The following is a 20709-nucleotide window of genomic DNA, read 5'->3' as shown; positions in this document are numbered from 1 at the left end:
AAGGAGGGCCACACTTGTCAGACTGTTGTTGCAGAAGACTCCATACAGAATGTGTCCGTCTGCTTGAGTGGATCCCTTTATTTGTTCCTTGCGTTGGAGGATTTACAGGTATGCTGAGAGGGTTTTGGTTGCAGTATTTTGCTTAGGTCCGATGAGAAAACGGAGTGTTGGCATGTGCAATGTGACAGAAGAGATTAGCTGTCTGGGATGGTGTCCGAAGATGTACATTTTATAGACGAGTGTCGGGGACGTCTCTGTACGAGTGTGGTTCCTCCTGCCCTCTTCCCAGCATGGTTGGTGGATTGTGAAATACTGCACATAAATTGGCCAGCTTTCAGTGATGAAGAGAAAATATGTGTAGCCCCCAATGAACAGGTTGTAGATGTCTTTGCCTCGTTTAGAAATAGAGCAAGTTTTGATGAGGAGGCAGTTAGACTGTGGTTGCTCACTGGCCCCTTTGTGCATTCGGGTCAGGCAGATGTACCAAGAGGTTTCATAGCAGGAATGATGCTGATGGGTGTCTCGTGTGCTGGATTCATCTTTGAACAGGCTTAGAAGGTTCCTCTTGGGATTGAGATTGTCTTCCTAGCTTCAACGTGGGTTGGTTTTGGTGCTGGGCTTGGTGATGAATGGTTTGATCTGCAGTGATTTGTCGTAAGGTGGAAGGTAAATCACTGAAGGTGTCTTTAAATCGTAAGAGTTGAGTGGCTCTGATCATTCTGATGTACCTGCAGGTCCAATGTACTTTCTGCTTCATGGTGGATGTTGGAAAGGCCATATTCCCATCTGTGGAACCAAACACTTGGAACCACTTTCATGGTGTCCAAAGTTGTGGCTTCATCAACCGTGGTGTAACATATCTGTTCACAGATTAGTTGAGCCACTCTATTTCCACTTCGGATTACAAATGGGAGACCCCCAAAATTAAACAATAGAGACCTCATTTTTTATTGATAATCTTTATCAACTACACTGGTTCCCATGTTAATAATTTTTTAAATTATTTTTAGAGCTTATCCACATCAGTGTTTAATCCTACAAAAGCATCCTCTATGCCCCATAATTTGAGATCTGTCTTAATTAATGTGATTAAGTTACAATGGGTTTTTTCATGACTTTGACATCTGAATCAAGTCCGGGGCCTTCCCTCTTCTGACATCATTTGTGAAATAGTCAGGGACCCTGCAACACTGAGACTCTGCCTTCTTTACTCCCAGGTTAATTTGAGCTGGTGGTGGTGCTGTTAACTGGATCACCTGACCGTTGACAGGGAAGGCAGACTTTAAACCTTGCTTTTCAGCCACTTCGTGATGGCACTGCATCACAACATCTTACTGTCTGTTAACTATGACTCAGATAGAACAAGGTATGTTGTATCTGAGTAATATTACATTTTCTAGGCCACAGTGTGGGACAAGTAGTTTTCTCAAAGATTGTTTCCCTTGGACAAGGGCATTTTTGTTTAAAAACAGTCCTCACCAATGACAAACGTCCCATACAGATTTCTACTGACCAGTGGTAGGCCTGTCATAGGTGTGCCCTTCATCTGTATCTTCATCCTTCAGGTACTGGTCTCCCCTGAATAACACATCCGACTCGGCAGTCATTTCGCCTGTAAAACAATGTAAAAATCTATGACTTATCCATTCAAATGCAGTTTTATATTAACAGATATGTTATGTTCTAACATTGTTTTTATATAGTGCACATGCACCATTATTACGCATTTAGTTTTTGTTTTTTGTTTGTTTTATAATGCACCTTATTACAAATGCAGATGCTTCTTTACAAACGCAGTTGCTTCAAAATGTTACAATGGAGGTACGGGGGCCTGGGGAGTGTAGTACATGTATTCAGAAGTACATTTATGAAATGCAATCAAAACACAACATCATCACAATATGTGGGAAAGATTTGCAATTAGAGCAGAAAAACAGTTTAATAGAGTAAGAGGGCAATCTTAGGACCAATCAGGACCAGAGAGGCCTTGGGATTATTGAATGTGGGTGTGACCGGCCATGGGAGTTGGGGGGAGCATGAAGAGGAGCAGGGTCCGTGGAAGGATGAGGTAGAGTGGGACAAGTGATTGTAAGGGCAGGGGATCAGACTCCAAGGACCCAAGACTGTGTTGGTGAGTTATATATTAGTGTAGGAGGGGGTCATTGGCGATGAGGCATTTTTCTGATTTATCTCAAAACTGTCCAATTTTTTATTCTTTTGGATGACTTTTGGGATTAAGTTCCAATTCAAAGCTCTTAATCTAGCATCTCCTAGTTAATCCCAAATAATAAACGGTATCAGGTAATAAAATTGCGTGAAAAATTCAGTGGTTTGACCCAGTAAAGGTGTACCCCATTATACCATTTAAGGGGAGCGGGTGTTGCGGGGGTTCCCTCGGTCCCCTTAAATGGTATTACGGGTCCAGGGGGGATCACGAGGGTCCTCCGCATCCATTACATGATTGTGGCGGCAAAACCACTGAAATTTTTGCCACAATATTTTGTATTCACAGCCATTTTTGCTGCGATTTTAATACATGGAACCAAATAAACACTGTTGCACTATTCCAATTTGTAGCGGTACGAGGTACATAGTAATGCTGATTTTCTGGGTCTTTTCAAAGTAGAGTGTTGTTTTCATACAATGTGGAGTCGGAAATGGGATTTCTTCATAATCACATTGTGCTGCTGTACGAAAGACAGTTTGGGGTCAAACAGCTGTGGAACATATACACAGAATAGCCATATGTGTGATGTCTAGCAAACATGACATGTTCAACGGGGCTGCATTTCAAACAACTTTTTGTTTTTCCCTCATGCCAGCATCACCCTATTGAACTAGTTCACGTGATGCCAAACACTGGTAGCACCAAGGTGGTTAATGTGACACACAATGCAACACGTAAGGTATGTGTGACCTTACCAGGTCAGGGCCCCTTCAACCAGGCCCTTTCAATCTCCGTACGTTTCTTTTTCCATCCAAATTAGTATTTTTGTCTCTGCTCCTCAATTTGGCACCAGTGAAGACCCTACGTTCAATTTCACGAGCGGTTACCATGGAAACCACCGTAAAATCAAAAACGTATTTTTTAATCATCCAGATGCCATATTTAGCACATTACACCCTAAATTAGATGCCATCTCCTGTATTGGCTCCCTTCAGTCACTAGACAGTGATTTGTGTTGATTAACTGGTACGTGCCTCAAAATGGCTGACCAGTATATAAACGAGTGGTCGCCATGACGACCAACTCTTGTTTGCAGACTACAGACTGCCGCGCGGCCTCTGCATTTTTCGCCCAGTCACCAGGTAAGCGATTAGCTAGCCCACCGCAATCAGGGTCACTACACAACCACTGTTGCACACCAGCTGATTATGAATTGTCTTTTTTAGACATCCTCCAGACGGATTACGCTGCGGACTCAAGAGCGTTCCAGCAACACACGGAGTGCTTGCAACACCACAGTGTTCCAGTTATCAATAACGACTTGGGGTAAACAATTCTTCCCCTCTTACCATGTATTGATTTTTATTGATCTACAATTATCACATACGTAATTTGACTCGATATGTGGCAGACTCATGCAAACATTCCTGCAGAGTGCGCCACATATTATCTGTTTTGCAGCATGTCTTCAACAACTATGCATGCTTGCATCCAGCTAAAATACCAACCAGTGAGTCAGACTTCTCCTCCATTGTATTTTTCCACAATGACAGGCGTTACCACCAGCACAGCCACTATAAGCTGTACAATCCGCCATGGACTCACACGCCACCACTACAGAATGAACATCTGACTGTGATGAGCACAGGTAAGCTCACCCAGTGAGTGGGTGTTCCTTAACACACCATGTTAATATGATTCACGACACTACTAGACATGGAATGACGCCAGTCTTTTCCCACAGATTGCCCTTCAAGTACAGATAACATAAAGGCGATCCTGGAGTTCCGCTAACTAAATTTAGAACTCCACCCCATCATTAAAAAACCAAACCATGCAGAGCACCTGCCAGAGCACGGTAAGAGAATTCCTCACCTAGACATTAAGAGATCCTAATTAGGCAATAATTGAACATTGTCTTGCCAAACTGACCAATAGAATACACCTAAACTATTCCTTGTCTCCCACCCTGTAGGTAGCACACCCACCGAACTGGCTCTCTCCACACTCCATTGTTGTCCTGATAAAGGCCCGCACAAGACAGGCTAATTCAGTAGCCCACTAGGGCCGAAACACACCTGAGTAGACCTCTTGATTTTGTGTGTCATGTATCCACACTATTTTATTTATTGTCACATTTGTTGTTCTATGCTTCGGTTTAGATACTGTTTAAATTGTGTTAACCTCTGTTTCTTATAACAGTAGGTGGTATACATTCAATGTCTCTTTGTATCAACCAATTCAAAATCACTTGCTCGAATATGTAGTGTTTACAAACCACATGTACACTGTTCATGTCCAGCCAGAAATAACTTGTTCCATCTTAAGTGTGTGCTAACAGACCAACCGGTCTCTCTTTGAATATAAAACAACTATTGAAGAAACAGATTCGACTACTATGGTATTTTAACAAGTCTATGGGGACAAAATTTAGGCAAGACTTGACCCTTTTCACTTGTGATATTTACAACATATACCACTGGGCCAGCTTTGTACCTTGTACACCACTCCATCTGCACTGTGGCATGCAAACTAAAAATGGAAAAATAAAAAGAGAATTATTTTGTCACAGCAGATGGCTTTCCATTGTTCAGATGACCAAATGCCTGTTGTAACAAATACAGGAATATCAACAGAGCTGTTACAGTTCTCCGGCCATTCTGGTAGAATAACTGGCATAACTCAGCCTCATTGCTGTTGGTCAGATTGCTCGTGTTGTCACTAGTACAACCAGTGAATACATTAAAGTGTTTTAAAGAACATTTGAGGGCTTAAAAATTGCTGTGATTTATTAACCCGACAACTATGCCTGTTCGTATTACTAAAGAATTAACCTGTGTGGGTGGAGGTGGTGTGATTACATTGCAGCATGGGGACTTTCAATCCAGGGCAGAAAAAGAGGGCTCATGTCAGAGCAGGAACTGTCAGATAAGTGTACCCTGCAGAGGTGACAGCAGAAGGTGGACTGTACACATAGGAGTAGGGATAAGAGATGGCACAAAAGCTGCCCATGTAGGAATACGCAAGGGTGATCACAAAAAAAAACATGCATCGTGGTGCCACCGTCAAGATCTGGCAGGTGCCAAAATGTATGCATTTACAATAGTATGAACTGCAGAAAATAATGGGTTATGTTTGATGTCAACAAGATCACTTTCCACTTTCCTACTCACTTGAGGAGGCCATCATAGTGCCCGTCATCTCTATGTCCTGGAAGTCCACTGAGCACAGGTCTTCACTCTCTTTAGGTTTTAACGAAAAGACAGAAGCGGCAATCAGGGGACCTAGTATTAAACGAAAAACAATCTTAATACGCATTATTGAAAAATTACAAACCATTAAGGTTAAATGCAGAACAACCTGAAAATGACTGATAAAACCAGGTGTTTCATGGTGCGGTTCGTATTCCCTTGCACAACTTCTAAGTACTTCTCCTTCTTTTGCATAGAGTTCCATGGTGGATTCTATGACTAATATAGTTAGACTTTGGTTGACTTTGTTAGCCTCCAAAAACCTACAGCACTTGCAGAAATAGAATGATTGGCAAGGCCAGTAAAGAAATGTGAAAGCTGATTTGCTGCCATGGTATTGGAATACTGAAAAGAAACACAGGTGGGAATATTTATGAAATGGCCAGTGCATGACAAATGTTATAGCTCTTATGGACAGCACCAATGATATGATAAGTCATTTATAACACGCCTGTACACAAGTGTTCCTAGGCGTGACAAGGCAAGGAGGGGGCAACAGAAGGATGACAAAACAACGATCTTACTAGACCTTGTGTAAATCAGATCGCACAAGTGCAGGGAGGAGGAAGGGGAGAAGTGCCAGGAAGGGAGGGGAGAAGTGCCGGGGGGAGGGGAGAAGTGCAGGTAACTCAATAAGTGCTGCCGGTGGGTAGCTCATAAGAGCAGAGAGACAAGGGACTTTAGGGTTGCAGATACAGACCCTTAATTGCTGGGGGAGCCCGGAGGCAACCCATGGGAAACTGGACATGCAGGAGTCTGGGCCCGAGTTTAAGTGGGTGGCTAAGAGGATAATGTTATCAAATGATCCTGGCTACACAAACCTGCCATGCTATTAATTTCATTCTAAAGTTGCATTAAGCCCTACGACCCTTCCATTACCCACAGCGTGACCTACAATCTTCCACTTCACCTGAAAGTGCCCCGCTGCCCCTTTCTCTTGTATTGCACTTTCCAAACATCTGCTGACTCACAGTGCCCACAGTGCCCCTTCTAACATTCGTCTTACTTAGTGCCAATCCTACTTTCGTTAAATGTGTACTGTAGGGGAGGCAAAGTATCACAAGTATGACACCGATCAAAAGATACAATTGGAAAAACGTTATTAACTTAGTGGGGTTTGAAAAACTCCTACTTTGCCCTATAACTAGGCTGAGAGTTGTCTCAACCATCAAATAATGAACAAAACAGTCTTAGTCGTATTTGTCAAATCAAAATGGTCTATGCTAACAAAACCTAATGCCTGCCCTATTTCTTGAACAAAAAAGCGTGTAAAGGAGATATGTATATGAAAGGAAAATCAGTGTTCGACAAAGAATAAATGTGGCTGAATCAGCTCTCCTCCCCACGTTTAGACAGCACAGAATAAGGCAGTCTCTATAGGCAGGATGAAACACTCTGGCTCTGTTTTGAACACTGAAACGGTTTGGAACGTGGATCGAGGTCTGCCTGGCCTTCCACGTTAAAGGCTCTTGTTTCAGTCTTCCCCTTATAACCAAACAAAAACTTCACACCGGTCCCCCTCTGTCAGGCTCAGACCCAGCATAGTTCAACAACACTTGCCGGGGCTTCCATACACAAGTTTTTTACACTTCGGGCCTCCCTCAATCGGGCTCAAACCGCTTTTCGGATGTCGAAGACTTTCGAATGTGCAGGGATTCTTTTACTGCATGACCACTTTGATTCAGAATTCAATGATCAACTGTTTCCTCTACCCTTTTCTCGAGGTTAACGTCATTCACTTTCGCTTTACAGTTCATTTACTTTTATCGCCACAAACAATGCACTTTTCATGGAGACTTTGGGGTGGGCTACTCCTGTTCACCAGTTGTTATTGCTTTAAAGTTCATTCACAGGTCTGCTTTTCCTCGTGTCTCATCTACACGCGTGCAGCCTTCACTTGCAACATTTTGTTGCAAACTTCAATCTTTCTTACCACACAGCGGTCTCTCGGGTCGCTTGCCAACTCACTGGCTGTTTGCGGTTCCTTCTTGCTTTTTCAATTCCTAGTTCACAAGTCAAGATTAGTACCACAGGGTTTGCCTCGCTTCCCCAACTCTGCCGTCCACCCGGGAGCGTCGCTGGTGACCTTGAAATACAATGCATTCTTCGATATTGAGATCTGTCCTTCTCCACATGTCTTTCGCGGCCTTGTGGAGGCAACGACCTCCCGTAGGGAACTCTTGGGGTTTTCAGCCCGCTGCTCTCATCCCTTGGTCTGTTGCTTTGCACCAGTAGGATCGGCTTTGCCCCGGAATTTCTGCTCGTACTGGTGTTCCACCTTGCTCAGAGTGTGCCTCGAGGTTCTGCCTTTTTACCGGGTGAGGAGAGCTAATTGAAATCAGTCGTATGTACTTGTAGTCAAGTGCCTGACTTTGCCTGACCCGATTTGCGGGATATGTCCAGTAGGATGTATAAGAGTGAGTCTTGTTACTCTCCACCACCCTCTTATTCGGCCTAGTGTTTGTGCAGAAAGGTGGGGCAGGAGGGTGTTGGGACATTGGATCCTAAAAACTAGTAGGGGTTGGATGCACAAAAAAGGGGGGAATACCGCGTCTCACCATCAGCTGCCTCACCCCCACTCCCCGAAGACCCCTGACCCAGGTGATCCTCCCGCACTGGTCCACTCCCAGGGTCTGGAATCTGGATCCAAAGGCGATTGCCGTGCCCTGGCCACCTGAGAGAGGGATCCCCGGGGACTAGCTGTTGAGACACCCTCTAGTTTCTCATAGTACCCTAGAGCTTTAGCCATGACGCGCAAAATCTGAACGTATCCAAAGCCCTTGAATGAAAAGTTGGACCAGCATTTTTCTTTTTAGAGGACTTACATTACAACTGGCAAGCATCCTATCTGATGGCCAATGCACCCGCTCAGCCCTGTGCTATCAAGAGGTTAGTCCCCAGTGCTTTCCTTACATAGAGCACATCCAACCTTTCCGCTACATTTCCTTTCTTTCTGTGTGTCCCTTCATTCTTCCATTCCCTCACCATGCCCCTCACGCACTGCCCTATTTCACAGTGCACCTTCCAAACCTGCCCTGATTCACAGGACTCAACAGCTCTCTCCACCTCCACCCCTCTTTCATAGTTCCCATTCCATACCTCTTGACTGGCCCTTGATTGGAAGGTCAGACACCCGTTTCTAGTCTAAGAAGGGCCAGTTCCTTGTTGTGTAACAGTGTGTTAGGTGTCTCAGATTACTCACACACACATCTGGAGCGGCTGGGCTTTTCTCAGGAGTTTGGAGTCTGCTTTCACTTTTTATTTTTGGAGGCGCTGCAGCACTACAAAGATGTCACACTGGCGCAGAGCATGCACTGTGTGTGTGCAGTGGGTTAGGTGCCTCACATTACTCACACAGACTTCTGAAGCTGCTGGGCTTTTTGCAGGAGTTTGGAGTCTGCTTTCACTTTTTATTTTTGGAGGCGGTGCAGCACTAAAAAAGACTTCACACCAGCGCGGAGCACGCGCGGTGTGCATGCAGTATGTTAGGTGTTGGGAGTTGGGCAGTCAGCAGAGGAGCACTGCACCATGTCGCTTGGTCTACTGCCACGTAGGATTGCAACCTCTGATCGATGGGTAAAAGACAGTGAGTGTAAAGTTTTGCCACTAAGCGGGGAACGATGTATGATTTGCGCAGCAGTGCCACAGTTAATTCTGCATGTACGCGACCCATCACAGACAACAAGATGATGGCAACCACGGCTCTCCCCACCCCACGGAGACGGATTTTCCTCATCTGAAAATCCGCTCCAGCATTCTAGAAGAAATCAATCGCAATAAACAACGCCTTAACTAAATCACGTCTTTCTTCTCACCAACACGCGAGACATTGCCGCCTATCCCTGCTGCAAATTATGTTTCAGCAAACTCTAGGGACAGCAACCATCATGACTGTTAACATGCACCATCAGTGCAAACGCAAGATGTCCCCCCCCCCGACAATGCCCAACATCTGGAAGTAGAGCCTCCCATTTCCAATAGTCCACCACCAAATCTCTCGATGGCGGACACTTCTCAGTATGCTTGATTGCTCAACAACATGGGCAAGGCACCTCAGGCACTGACTTTTTCTCATCACCGCCGGCACCATAACCCACTCCCCTGTCCCCTCAGCGACTATCCACAGTGATGCGTAAAATGAAGGGCGGTAAACGTGGCGAGAAAGATGACTTATTTACGGAAATAAACCAGGTGCTATGCATATTAGTCTCTCTTTATGAAGGTATTCAGAGAGAGACAAAAGCGAATACAGCCCTCGTTGAATCTCTACTGTTCAAATTCGATCACATTGACCTTCACGCAGCTGCCCAGGAATTTCTTTTTTCACGAAAACTTGGTTCAATCGCCACAGCTTCAAAGACAATGCCGCCTGCTCAGGGCCCAGTTGTAGTGCCTGTCTAGAAATCTGAAGGGACTCCCGGGCCACAGGTCTGCCACAGTCCTAATACGGCCTTGTTGGGCCTTCCTTTGGCAAGTAATCATCATTATGCAGACCAGCATGCACTAATTTGGGGGCAGCCTCCCAGATTAGCAGCAGCGCAACGGTCATCCTTAAGGCCGCAAATTGAGTTACAGGAAGCTGACATAGTCCCGGAGAGGCACCCCAAACCATCTGAAATCAGTATCCAGGAGGTACCAGCTGAGGATGTGGTTGAGGAAATCCAGAGTAGGGCAACAGTAACGAATCCTGTTTGGATAAAAGACTCCGAGCTTCACAGTGGAAAACCCCCCAGAAATATGCTTTCCAAAAACGTAAAGGAGCAAGGCGCACAAGGCTTTATCAACTCATTATTTGCACAGACAACAGTCAAGGCTGCCTTGTCCCAGCTGGGTTGGGCTGGGTTGTCGGTGGTGGACACAGGACCAGTCACTAGCCAGCCCATCATGGCCTCTGTTCCAGCCTTAAAGGGCGGGCAGAGAGAGGAAAAAGGGGCACCATCTCCTGAAGCGGTGGGTCTGCACGCAGCCTACAGTTACAGTGACGGCCACCCCCAGGGTGTCCACTTTGCCTCGAATAAGGGGCCGCACCCACTGATATCCTAGGGTTAAAGACTATACAAAGAGGCCCCAATACTTTTGAGACATCCGCACAGGACCGCTGCCTTCAGGGTCCACTGGGTTTGCACAATTCACATCACACAAAACAGCCGAAAAGGAAGGAAGACATTTCAACTGTGGTGATTAAAAGTGCCATTCCAGAAACACGCTCCACATTTTTGAATCGATCAAACATACTGTCCCTCTCAGAAGAAATACCCACGCTGGGTGGAATAAAGTCCGGCGATGTGACCAGTTTATTATTTCTTGATCGATACAGACTTGATCAAGTGGTGATTTATTTAAAATCAAGATTAGTTACGGACTCCCTACTCAAGGAACGTGACAATTTGAGATGATTGAGGTTTGACTTATTGACATTTAACATCAATTCTTGGCAGGGGAAGACTCAATTTAGGGAACTCCAACAGGAGCACGGTGTAAAGGAACCATTGCAGCCAGGGCCTACGGCCTCAGTAGAAGAGCAAGTTCTGACCCTAAAAAGAAAGATTATGGCCACTGAAGAAAGTCAAGATTGGTCATTGTTGGGAAGAATTCTCATTTCTGTGCTAATTCCCTTCAACCTTAGAGACCCCCAGCTCTTTTGCTGGACTTTAGGACTTTTTAATTTTAACCCTGGAGTGAGTGAGCCCTTTTTCTCACTCTCTCGTGTGTTTTGATTTGATTTGGATGATATATTTCCTTTGTTTTTGGAATCTGAAAAACTCCATAGGCATCTACGTTTTGTATGGTGACACACAGCACCTTCAGTGCAGTGTGACTGAGAAATCCTTTAGATTTCTCTTAAGGTTTAACTACCTTTTCTTGGGCGAACTACAGATCCCAAGAATAGTAAAGTGAAATTGACTTTACTTAACTTTTCTCTCTGTAGGTCTAGCACACCCCATCTTATGTGGAGTGCTGGTGGTTACTTAGTAGCCCATTTTCCTGCTTACTCATGTAACATTCTATATGTTACCCTCATTACATTAAATGGCTGGTGGCAGTGGTTTAATGTTCCTACCATTGTGCTTTTCTACTGCAGGCTGAATCCTCAGCTGCAGTATAGCACCCATGGGTGACCAGTTTGTCAAAATGGCCCGGATTTCTTTTCTTGTCATTTTGTCCTGATTGGCTGGCTGGCTGTCCTTGACAGGCCTCCAGGACAGCCACCCTGCTGTGAGAATGAATCTAGGATGTGCATGAATCGGAGAAACCTGCTTAAAAGGTGGGGGTTCATGGACTGCAGACAGAGTCGACCACTGGGAAGGACATCCCAACGAAGAAACCGTGAATGAAGCTTGCTGCATCCTCCTGGACCGTTGAACTGCCTGGTGAAGCCCTGCTGCTGTGTTGAAATTCCTTTTTCTAATCAACAAGAGAAGCTCTGGAAAGGACGACTTCTTCCCTTGGGTTAGTGGGACCAACTAACCCAGAGACGAACTTTGCTAGATGTCCTTCCCCATCTGGGTGTACTTCTTTGCTGCTGCAGGACCGAGTGCCAGGGGTCGAGAAATCCATAGTCGAGTGCAATGTCTGTCGGCCAGCCAAAAGCTCCAGGAGTACCCTGCGGACACTCCTGAGGCAGGACGACCCAAACTCGAGTCACCTCACCAGAGTGCTGGACTCATGGAGTGAAGGAAGCCCAACAGGTATCCGCAGTGGTGCTATTTACTGAGCGCTGAAACCGCGAAGTGCCGCTGATCAGAAAAGAGCCTGCAGCTGCCGCCGACCATCCAATTGCTGCCGCAGGAGTTCCCAAACGTTCTCCTTCTTGTCCCCATGACTGAGGCCCAGGAACACAGGATCTGCATCGCTGCAACCAGACCGAAGCCAGCTGGACCCTCTTCTTCTAAACAAAGGTACTTCGCTGTCTTGGGGTAGTTACCACAGTGTCTGTAGCTTGCTCCTCTCAGTTGAGACTTGCAGAAGCTGCATTTTCTAGAGTTGTTCTCAGCTCTAACTTTCACAAGTTTAACAGCTTGTGAGCCTACTGTGATTTTTCATTCAACAAACTCTCTAACTTTGTGCAAGACCGTTGCTATCTAAGAAGTGCCTCAGCTCCATAGACTTTGCTCCAATTGGTTTTGCCTGTCTGGGCTCCCTGCAGACTATTCTATTCCATTGACTTTGATTCTTACTGTCTCTCATAGGTGATGCATTGGTTTTAAGCTAATATGGCTGGGAAAGGATTTTATCTAGACTTGATAGGAAGATTTAAAGTGACCACATGCTTTGAGAACCTGTTTAGCCCTTTTCCTTCCTTTAACCTTTCCTTTCTACCAACCTCAGAAACTATAAAGTGCACAAGTGATATATAAATGCCATAACCCATTACTGTCCTAGCTAGTGAAGCCACCTCAGGGTGTAGGGAGTGTGTATGAAGCATCTCTAAAGAGTATCTACTTGCTTTGTGTTGATTAAGAGAAAGTATTGTAAAGTGTGTTGATTGCTACATATATTGCCCTTTTTAAAGAATGCGTATTTAAACCTAACCGTTAAATAAATAAATAGATAAATAAATAAATGAAGAATTGTTTTAATTACAAACCTTGAGTGTATGTGTTATTTGGATACTTGTATTGGTGGATTTCATTCCTACAGCTCTACATCTCACATTTACCCCTCTTGAGATAAGTCGCGCTGCTCAATCACACTACCAAGTTGTGTAGCACAGACCTATACCAATAGGTGGGTTACCTAATGCCAAGAGGACAAGGGTTGTGTAGTCTCCCACAGGGTTACTACATCAATTCTTGCCTAACAGTCATGGCATGGCTTATGGCCTCCGACTCAGATTAGACGGAAGGGTAATACGTCTGTGAGCAGGGGGGCATGTCTGAATTCTCCGATGGGAAATCGGATTGTTTCTGGGTAGCCTCATTCAATTCCAGAGGTCATACTTATCTGTTTAATAACGGTTCTTTGGCTCGCATATTAAGAAATCACACATTTGTAAACCTGCAGGAAACGTGCCTTAGGTCACAGCTGGCCTTTGATGGTTATAAGGTTCTCCATCCGGCAGCAAGACAGGTCGACAATGGTCATCCATATGTTGGCCTTTTGACCTTGGTGAAACTTTCCCTGCTAATCAAGATAGTAACATATTTTGAAGTAAAGTTTGGTATATTGCCCACTCATATTAGATTTGTTACCAATTTGGTAGTGAATGTTCTGGTGATTAATATCTATTGACATCAGGCATGGGAGCCATAGCGGAAGTGGTTGAATTGGTCTCCTTACGTTTTGCGGATTGGTACAATGCTACACCGTCTGGGCACCTTCTGGTGTCAGGTGATCTGAACTCAGATTGTGTTTCGAGATGGGTCAGAATAAAACGGGTTCAAGAAATTAGGGTTTAAAATAAAGAACAGAAGAGTGTGGGCAGATCGCTTTACAGGCATGGGGCTTTTACCTCTTAATGGGTCAGTAAGAGGGGATATTACCCCCTCAGCAACTTGGTCAAATGGGCTGAGTTCCTCCATCCACAATTACATTTTCGTGGGGCATTGGTTGATGGACAATTGTTCCTGCTTATAAATTCAAAGGACGGAACTTAGTGACCACCCCCATGTTAGCAGTTTATATTGATCCACTGGGAATCCCCAAAGGCCACACTGCTACAAACTTGGGGCAGAGGGCAGTCATCCTGAATAAACAGGGTAATCGCCTACATTGTACACTGCATATGTTAACCAAAGTCACTCAAACAATTGTTGAAGCGACTCCATCGATGTCTAAGCACGAAATGCAGATTGACTTCTGGGTCGAGAACTTCGGGTGCTTCGTGGATAGAGTAATTACCCCTAACTTCCCTAGGGCCGGCAGAGGGAAGCTGTGCTCTTCTCCTCACTTACATGCAAATAATAGGGAGGTGGTCAATAGAAGAAGAGTACTGAGATGCCTACTTGGGCATATTAAAAACGACACCTGTCTATCTGATCAGTCAAAAGAGGTTAATATGAAGAAAGAATAACAGGGGTACAAACATTGGCTCAGTTTATCTAGAGCTCATTGCCTTCAATTGGACTCTGAAACAATGCTAGCTGCATTGGCTCACATTAATTCAAAGTCCTTTTGGACCCTGATTAACGCTACGGGAAATATCCAAGTGGGTAGGCTGGTGAATGCTATAACAGAGGAGGCCTGGATAGAACACTTTGAAACACTATATGCTCTGCCCCAAAATCCGGCCCCTTCTAGGACGACTAAGGCAGCCTCTTATGGCGCCCAGTTTGACATCAGACTTTCACAGTCCAAACTTATAGATATAATTGGGAGAATCAGTAACTCATGATCCCCTGGCCATAATGGACTCTCAAATCGTCTCTTTAAAACAAACCTGTCATTCTGGGCGGAACTCCTTTATAATCTATTTTCAGATATCATGAAATTTTAGCAATTTCCTTAGACTTGGGATAGTGCCCACATCATACCTATATATAAGAGGGATGAGAGAGCGAATCCAAGCAATTACCACCCGATTGCCATTCTTGACGCAGACTCAAAAATCTTCTCATGTCTCCTGTTAGAACATCTGGAATCTTGGGCCAATAGCAAGAACTTAATATCTAAATGGCAAACGGGATTCAGGAAGGGGATGGACACCCTATTGAATGGCATGTTACTTAAGTGCATTCATTTTTAGTCTTGGTCAAAGAGAAGTAACCCAGCGTATTTCACCTCGATTGACCTTGCAGCAGCATCCGACGCGGTGGACTGCGCGCCTCTGTGGCCCAAGCTGCTGCAATGGGGTATTCTCCCTGGTCTTCTGAGTTTGATAGTCGCTCTCCATAACCACTGCACTATACAAGGTAGCCTAAATCATCAAGGCCTCTTGTCTCGCCCAATAAAAACCTATAGAGGTGTGAGGCAGGGATGCGTATTAGCCCCCCGCCTTTATACGTTTTATATGGCAGACGTAGACCAATATTTGCAGCTTGCGGCTTTGGCAATCCCGAAAATATCTATTTTAATGCCTCTATGGATGGGTTATGCAGAAAACTATCTAACCTTCGATAATACCCTGATCAGTCTTCAATGTGTGTTGAATGGCTTCTCTGCCTTTGTCAATGCCAAATAATTTTCAATCAACTCTGCAAAAACAAAGGTAATGCAACTATCAAGCACTCAGAAACAAGTTCCATTCAAGTGGCATGTTAAAGCAGAGTAAGTAGAGAAGATCAACTCTTGGCCTCATGATACATTCTAGACCCTTTCTTACTTCTATTCGCTCATGGCTCCACACCAAGGCTGTTAAGTTAGCGAACCAATTGCACAGGGTGGATTCTATATTTGGCAAGTTTTATCTGCTGCCCTGTTGGTGTTTTTTTGAGGGCAAGATTGTCCCCAAGTTACTTTATGGGATTAAAATATATGATCCAGCCCTGATAGATTAATTGTCTCATTTAGAAGCCTTGAGCTGGAGCAGAGTCTTTCGTCTTCCATCCTCCACGCCGCATTCAATAATCCTACATGAGCTGGGCAGTATTTCATTGAAGGCTAGAGCCTTTTGGAGCTACCTATCATTTTATAGGAAGATGCTAGGACCATCAGCAAATTTTCTGATGCTGGATTTTGGAGGAGCATGTGAGCTTTATCTGACCTTTGGTACGAGCTTTGTCCGTCATAAAGGGGCTCACCCTATTGGTATTGGCAGGGATGGGGTGTCCTGTGTTAGATCTTACAGGCAACCCAGATAAAGTTAAGAAGGCTCTATATATAGTGGATTGGGCTAATTCAGTGATGGAATTTCATGCATATCCCTCCCTAGCTCACCTAAAAGGAGATCACAACAAAACAGGGTATCTTGGCTCCATACCCATCGTTAGTTCGCTCCACTTTCCTGAGATTGTGCTTAAACCTGTTGAGATATGGTCTGGTTAAAGAAGAGGCTATATTTTGTAGATTTTCAGAATGTGGAACAGAGAGAAACAATGAAATTACTGTTTGTCAGGATCAACCACACATATTGTAAATAAGGTTGCTTCTTTTTTAGATTCAATAATAATTGAGCATGAATTGTAATATTGCCTAGAAAGTACTATTTTTTTGGTTCATTTCCTCTGGTCAGTTTGTGTAGGATTTCTCTTTCTTTCTCTTGATTTTTAGTTTATCAAGATATTACTTAATCTTTCTTTTGTGCATTGCTCTAATTGATTACTTATGTATATGTGTATTGTTGTTAAAGGATGAATTGATTTTTAACCAATAAAACAAAAAACAAAAAGTTCCTTGTTATGAACAGGCAAAATATTCAGAAAGTCCAATGAAATCTTAAGTTAGACTAGTACAATGTTAGAGAAACCTTGCTACAACACTGAAAGGTTGACATCTCTGCTCTGCCGTCCCTACCTTCACCTGAGTGTCTTCTTCAGCTCTTCCCTCTTTCAAAGTGCCCCCTTTAATGTGATCTCTCCTCTCTTACAGTCCAGTTAAAGTACAGCACTCAAAAAGCTAGAAATACTAGCTGTATTTTGGGAGTGTTTCGAGTCCATTGGCATTCCAGAAAAAGTCATAACGGCTGAATTGGATTCACAAAACCTAACTTTTCACACTGAGGTCATCATGTTGTCACTCTTAGACTGCATGGGGCAACCAGGCACGATTCCGGCTTCAGATTCAATGAAATATGAGAACAAATAATCTAAAACACGTGTTTTAAAGAGGTTGGTGGTTCGACTGGGAATGAAAATACTGCATAAGTACCATCTGCACATGGGCAAGGAAAATTGCACAATTGAATCTGCCTCTCCCTTTTCTGATAATAGCATTGAGTATTGATGCCCAACCTCTGCAGGCCACTTCAACTCATTAACGTTTAAGTAGCTGGTAACCCAACCATGATTACCCACAGCACCTTTGATAAACAATTCTTTCAATTACAGCAATCTCTGTGACCTGTTTGAAACCGTCCTGCCTCTGCATGTGCCCCGGGTGCCGGGCGCCTGGATGGTGCAACCATCAGTTTAAGACTGTTCCTCAGGACGCTAGCGTCAGAGAGGGTGAGAGTTGCATTGTCAGGTGTGTGTTTGCTGGAGACACCCCAGCCGTTACTGAATGCATCATAGCCATAGAAGAAAGTTTGGAGGAAGGGAGTGTGTTTTTTTTATGGTTCAAAGTAAAAGAAGAGCAGCAGCAACCAGGCATTCCGCGAGGTGGGGTCCGGCTGGGTGTGCTTTTTCTGTATGGGGGATGATGAGGGGGGCTATGATAAGCTCCGCTGATGGTGCTGGGATTCTGATAGTCCTTGCAAGGAAACCAGAGGAATAAGCTGCAGGGTATACAGCTGTGTCTGATGTTTTCTGTTTTTTGTTTATTATTACAATTTGAGCACACTTTAACAGTTGCTGTTTTTCCTCAGAAAATAAAATAGTGCAGAGGATTTGCTTCAGGTTATCCTGTAGGTTTCAAAATATCTTCCTTCCATTCCTGTCACAGGGAATCTGTTGTACAAAAGGAAGAAACGCTTGGTAAATAAATGAAAACTGCCTTTTTCACATCCAACAGATGCAGAGAGTATCCACTTCTTCTAAAGAAGGAGAGGGAACCAAAGTGAGCGAGAGAGATGTATGCGTTATTATCAAAGATGACACTTTGAGCAAAAGGGATGAGTCAGTCTGGAAAAACAGCATATTTGGAAAATCTGCATGTGCGATAAGCTGAACAACAGTGAGCTCCACCCACAGGAGCAGAGTGCAGAGGAAATGACCTTCCAGGAAAGAAAATTAATAACATCTCAGAAAGAGGCTTGAAAGGAGGGGATGCAAAAGCCCTTAATCAATGAGAGATCAAAAGGTAGGCCTCTGCCAATTGGTGCTCAAGCTTACAGAAGATTCTGGAGCAAGAGAGCGCATCCCCTTCCACCTTGGACGGATCTGCCTTAGGTTCCCAGTCAGAAATCCGAAATCACTGCCTACTGAACCTGTATAACAACAAAAGAAAGGCCCAGGAAGAAACTTCTATGTAACAAAAGAAGAAAGAAACTGGAAAGGAGTCACTTATGGAATAAAGAATTCCTTTTTAATGAGATCTAAAACGATTGCTGAATATCGATTGTCAGATCCCTGGTTAATCCCTAATGATGGAGCTGCATTAGGGGTAACTAAAAGAAAGGTTAGAAGATGGAGAATCTGTTCCAGTCCCACTGTAAGCAGCACCAGGACTGGAAAACAGCTAATTCTTGTCAAGTATGGCACTACCATGATGACTATCCTTCCTTCCCTGCTGATCGTAGAGATGTCTGTTGCAATCAGAGGAACTGGAGGGCATTTAAATAGAGATCCCCTGGGCCAGCTGTTGTCAGGGGCATGAACTGCCCAAGCAAAAAGGTTAAAGGACCTGAAGCAGAAGGTGGTGATCTTGCCGTTCTGTTGAGGTCCCAACACATCAATTAATGATCTGCCAAAGCAATGGAAAACCTTAGAGAAATGAGGGGTGATAGAAATAAAGAAGGGGTGAGCGAAAGAGAGAGGCACAGAGAGAGAGAGAACATGAGTAGGACCTGCTTAGGTTGTCTGCTGCCAGGTTCAAGACCACTGGGATATTAACTGCTGCCAGCAATAACAGGCACCTTTTCACGCCACTCTAAAACCTGAGGAGAACCATCTCTGGTTCCAGAAACACCTCAAGACCTTCCTCTTTTTTTTCTGCCTTTGCAAGCTTACCGGTACCGTAGTTCCCGGACCGGCAAACTTATAATGAGGCCCCATGTCTTTAGGGGAAGGGTATGTGATGTATCCTGTGGAATCCTCACAGAATCCCAGCTTGAGGTGTCCTCCCATGTGGCCAGGGGAAGGCAGCTGCTACCTGATCCTGACCCTGGGGGTGACAGTATCCAGGTGGATCACATGGGAGGAGAAGGCCATCAAGGGAATGTGACAACTCTGTCATGGGAAACACAGTATGTATCCTCTTCTGAGGGTGAAGGTTCCCTAATGCCTGAATATCTGATGACTTGTTATTAAAGTAAGGCTTCCCCAGATTTCCCAAAGGCATCATTTATGACAACCCCAATGGTAAACAGAGAAATAAAATATGTAGAAGTGAATTGTGAAAGCAAGAAAACAACCATTAATGCCTTTGAGAACTTCACCCTCTAAATATATATCCTATAAATCACTAAACCAAAGTAAATTGAATAACCTTAAAAAGAATATGAACATTATGGATTTCAAGTCCCACAATGCATTAAGGACTGAGCCGAAGAAGAGGAGCACAGAACAGTAGTGTGCAATCTTGTAAATACCCACACCTGAGTCGGACCTTTAAACCTATAAAGGTCTCTCAGGTGCGAGCCATGGAGGAGAAGTAGTGGAAGCAGCAGAAACATGAGAAAGAAGTAGGAGACGGAGCTGCTGCTGTTTTGGAAGCAGGAGGCCGTATCGAAGAAGTGGCAAAAGTCGGGAGTCCTGTAGGATGCATACAATGCGCAGCGGGCAGCGGTACAAAAACTAGCTGTCCCGAGGGAAAGAGAAGTTCTCCTGGTCCTGCGTGTTGCTCTGGTGTGTGGCATTCACCAGAATGCGAGCGGAGCAGAGGCAGCTCCAACTACAGGAGGCGGGACGAACAGAAACATTACCGGAGCTGTCAGGTGCCTGTATTTCTCAGACGAAAGAAGAAACAGGAGCAGCAGGTCTAGCTGAGACGTGCGGAAAGACCGGTGAATTGGCCTCTGTTATTTGCCCCTGGGGTGCTCCGAAACAGACTGCTGGCTCAGAAGAAAAGTTTTCAATACCGAACTAATGAAATGAGGCAATATCGGTGAAACTCTTATCTTAAGAGAGAGAATGAAAAGGAATTTTGTAACCACCATTGTCAAAGCCAAAAAGGGACAATATTTAACTATAGGCAAAAAGAATATTGTAACCACCATTGTCAAAGCCAAAAGGGGACAATATTTAACCAGAGTGAAAAGGAATATTGTAACCACAATTACCAAAGCCCAAAGTGAACAATATTCAAAGTGAACGTGATTTACAGAAAGGAAGGTAATTTATAATAGAAGATAACACGCATTACCTAAGCCAAAGAAAGGCAATTAAAGAAAAACAAAGATGGCAGAATAGAAGTCCTCTTTGTAGAAATCATCAAGGAGGAGAGAAATATAATCTGCATTGCCTACAACCAAATAATTGTGAGAGACATTGTCAATGTGTACTGTATCCTTGTAGAAGAAGATATAACCCTCTTGTGGTTATTGAAATTCAAAAGAATCATCCATGAAGTAGTTGTTGATTTACCTTTCCCAATTGA

General features: G+C 44.2%; 1 protein-coding gene across 2 annotated transcripts in view; it reads right to left on the bottom strand.

The window, feature by feature from the left end:
- LOC138583277 (zinc finger protein 530-like) overlaps positions 1-20709 on the bottom strand; it is a 367448-nt gene that overhangs the window by 233328 nt on the left and 113411 nt on the right. For both annotated transcript variants that reach the window (XM_069655375.1, XM_069655376.1), the window contains exons 3-4: positions 5341-5451; positions 1514-1612 (exon numbers count right to left, since the gene is read on the bottom strand). In XM_069655375.1, the coding sequence (XP_069511476.1) occupies positions 1514-1612; positions 5341-5451 (210 nt within the window). The remainder of the gene's footprint in view (positions 1-1513; positions 1613-5340; positions 5452-20709) is intronic.

The sequence above is a fragment of the Ambystoma mexicanum genome, chromosome 3q (genome assembly GCF_040938575.1).
Source record: "Ambystoma mexicanum isolate Mex_15411 chromosome 3q, UKY_AmexF1_1, whole genome shotgun sequence".
NCBI lineage: Eukaryota > Metazoa > Chordata > Amphibia > Caudata > Ambystomatidae > Ambystoma > Ambystoma mexicanum.
This window is presented reverse-complemented; position numbering and strand designations above follow the sequence as displayed.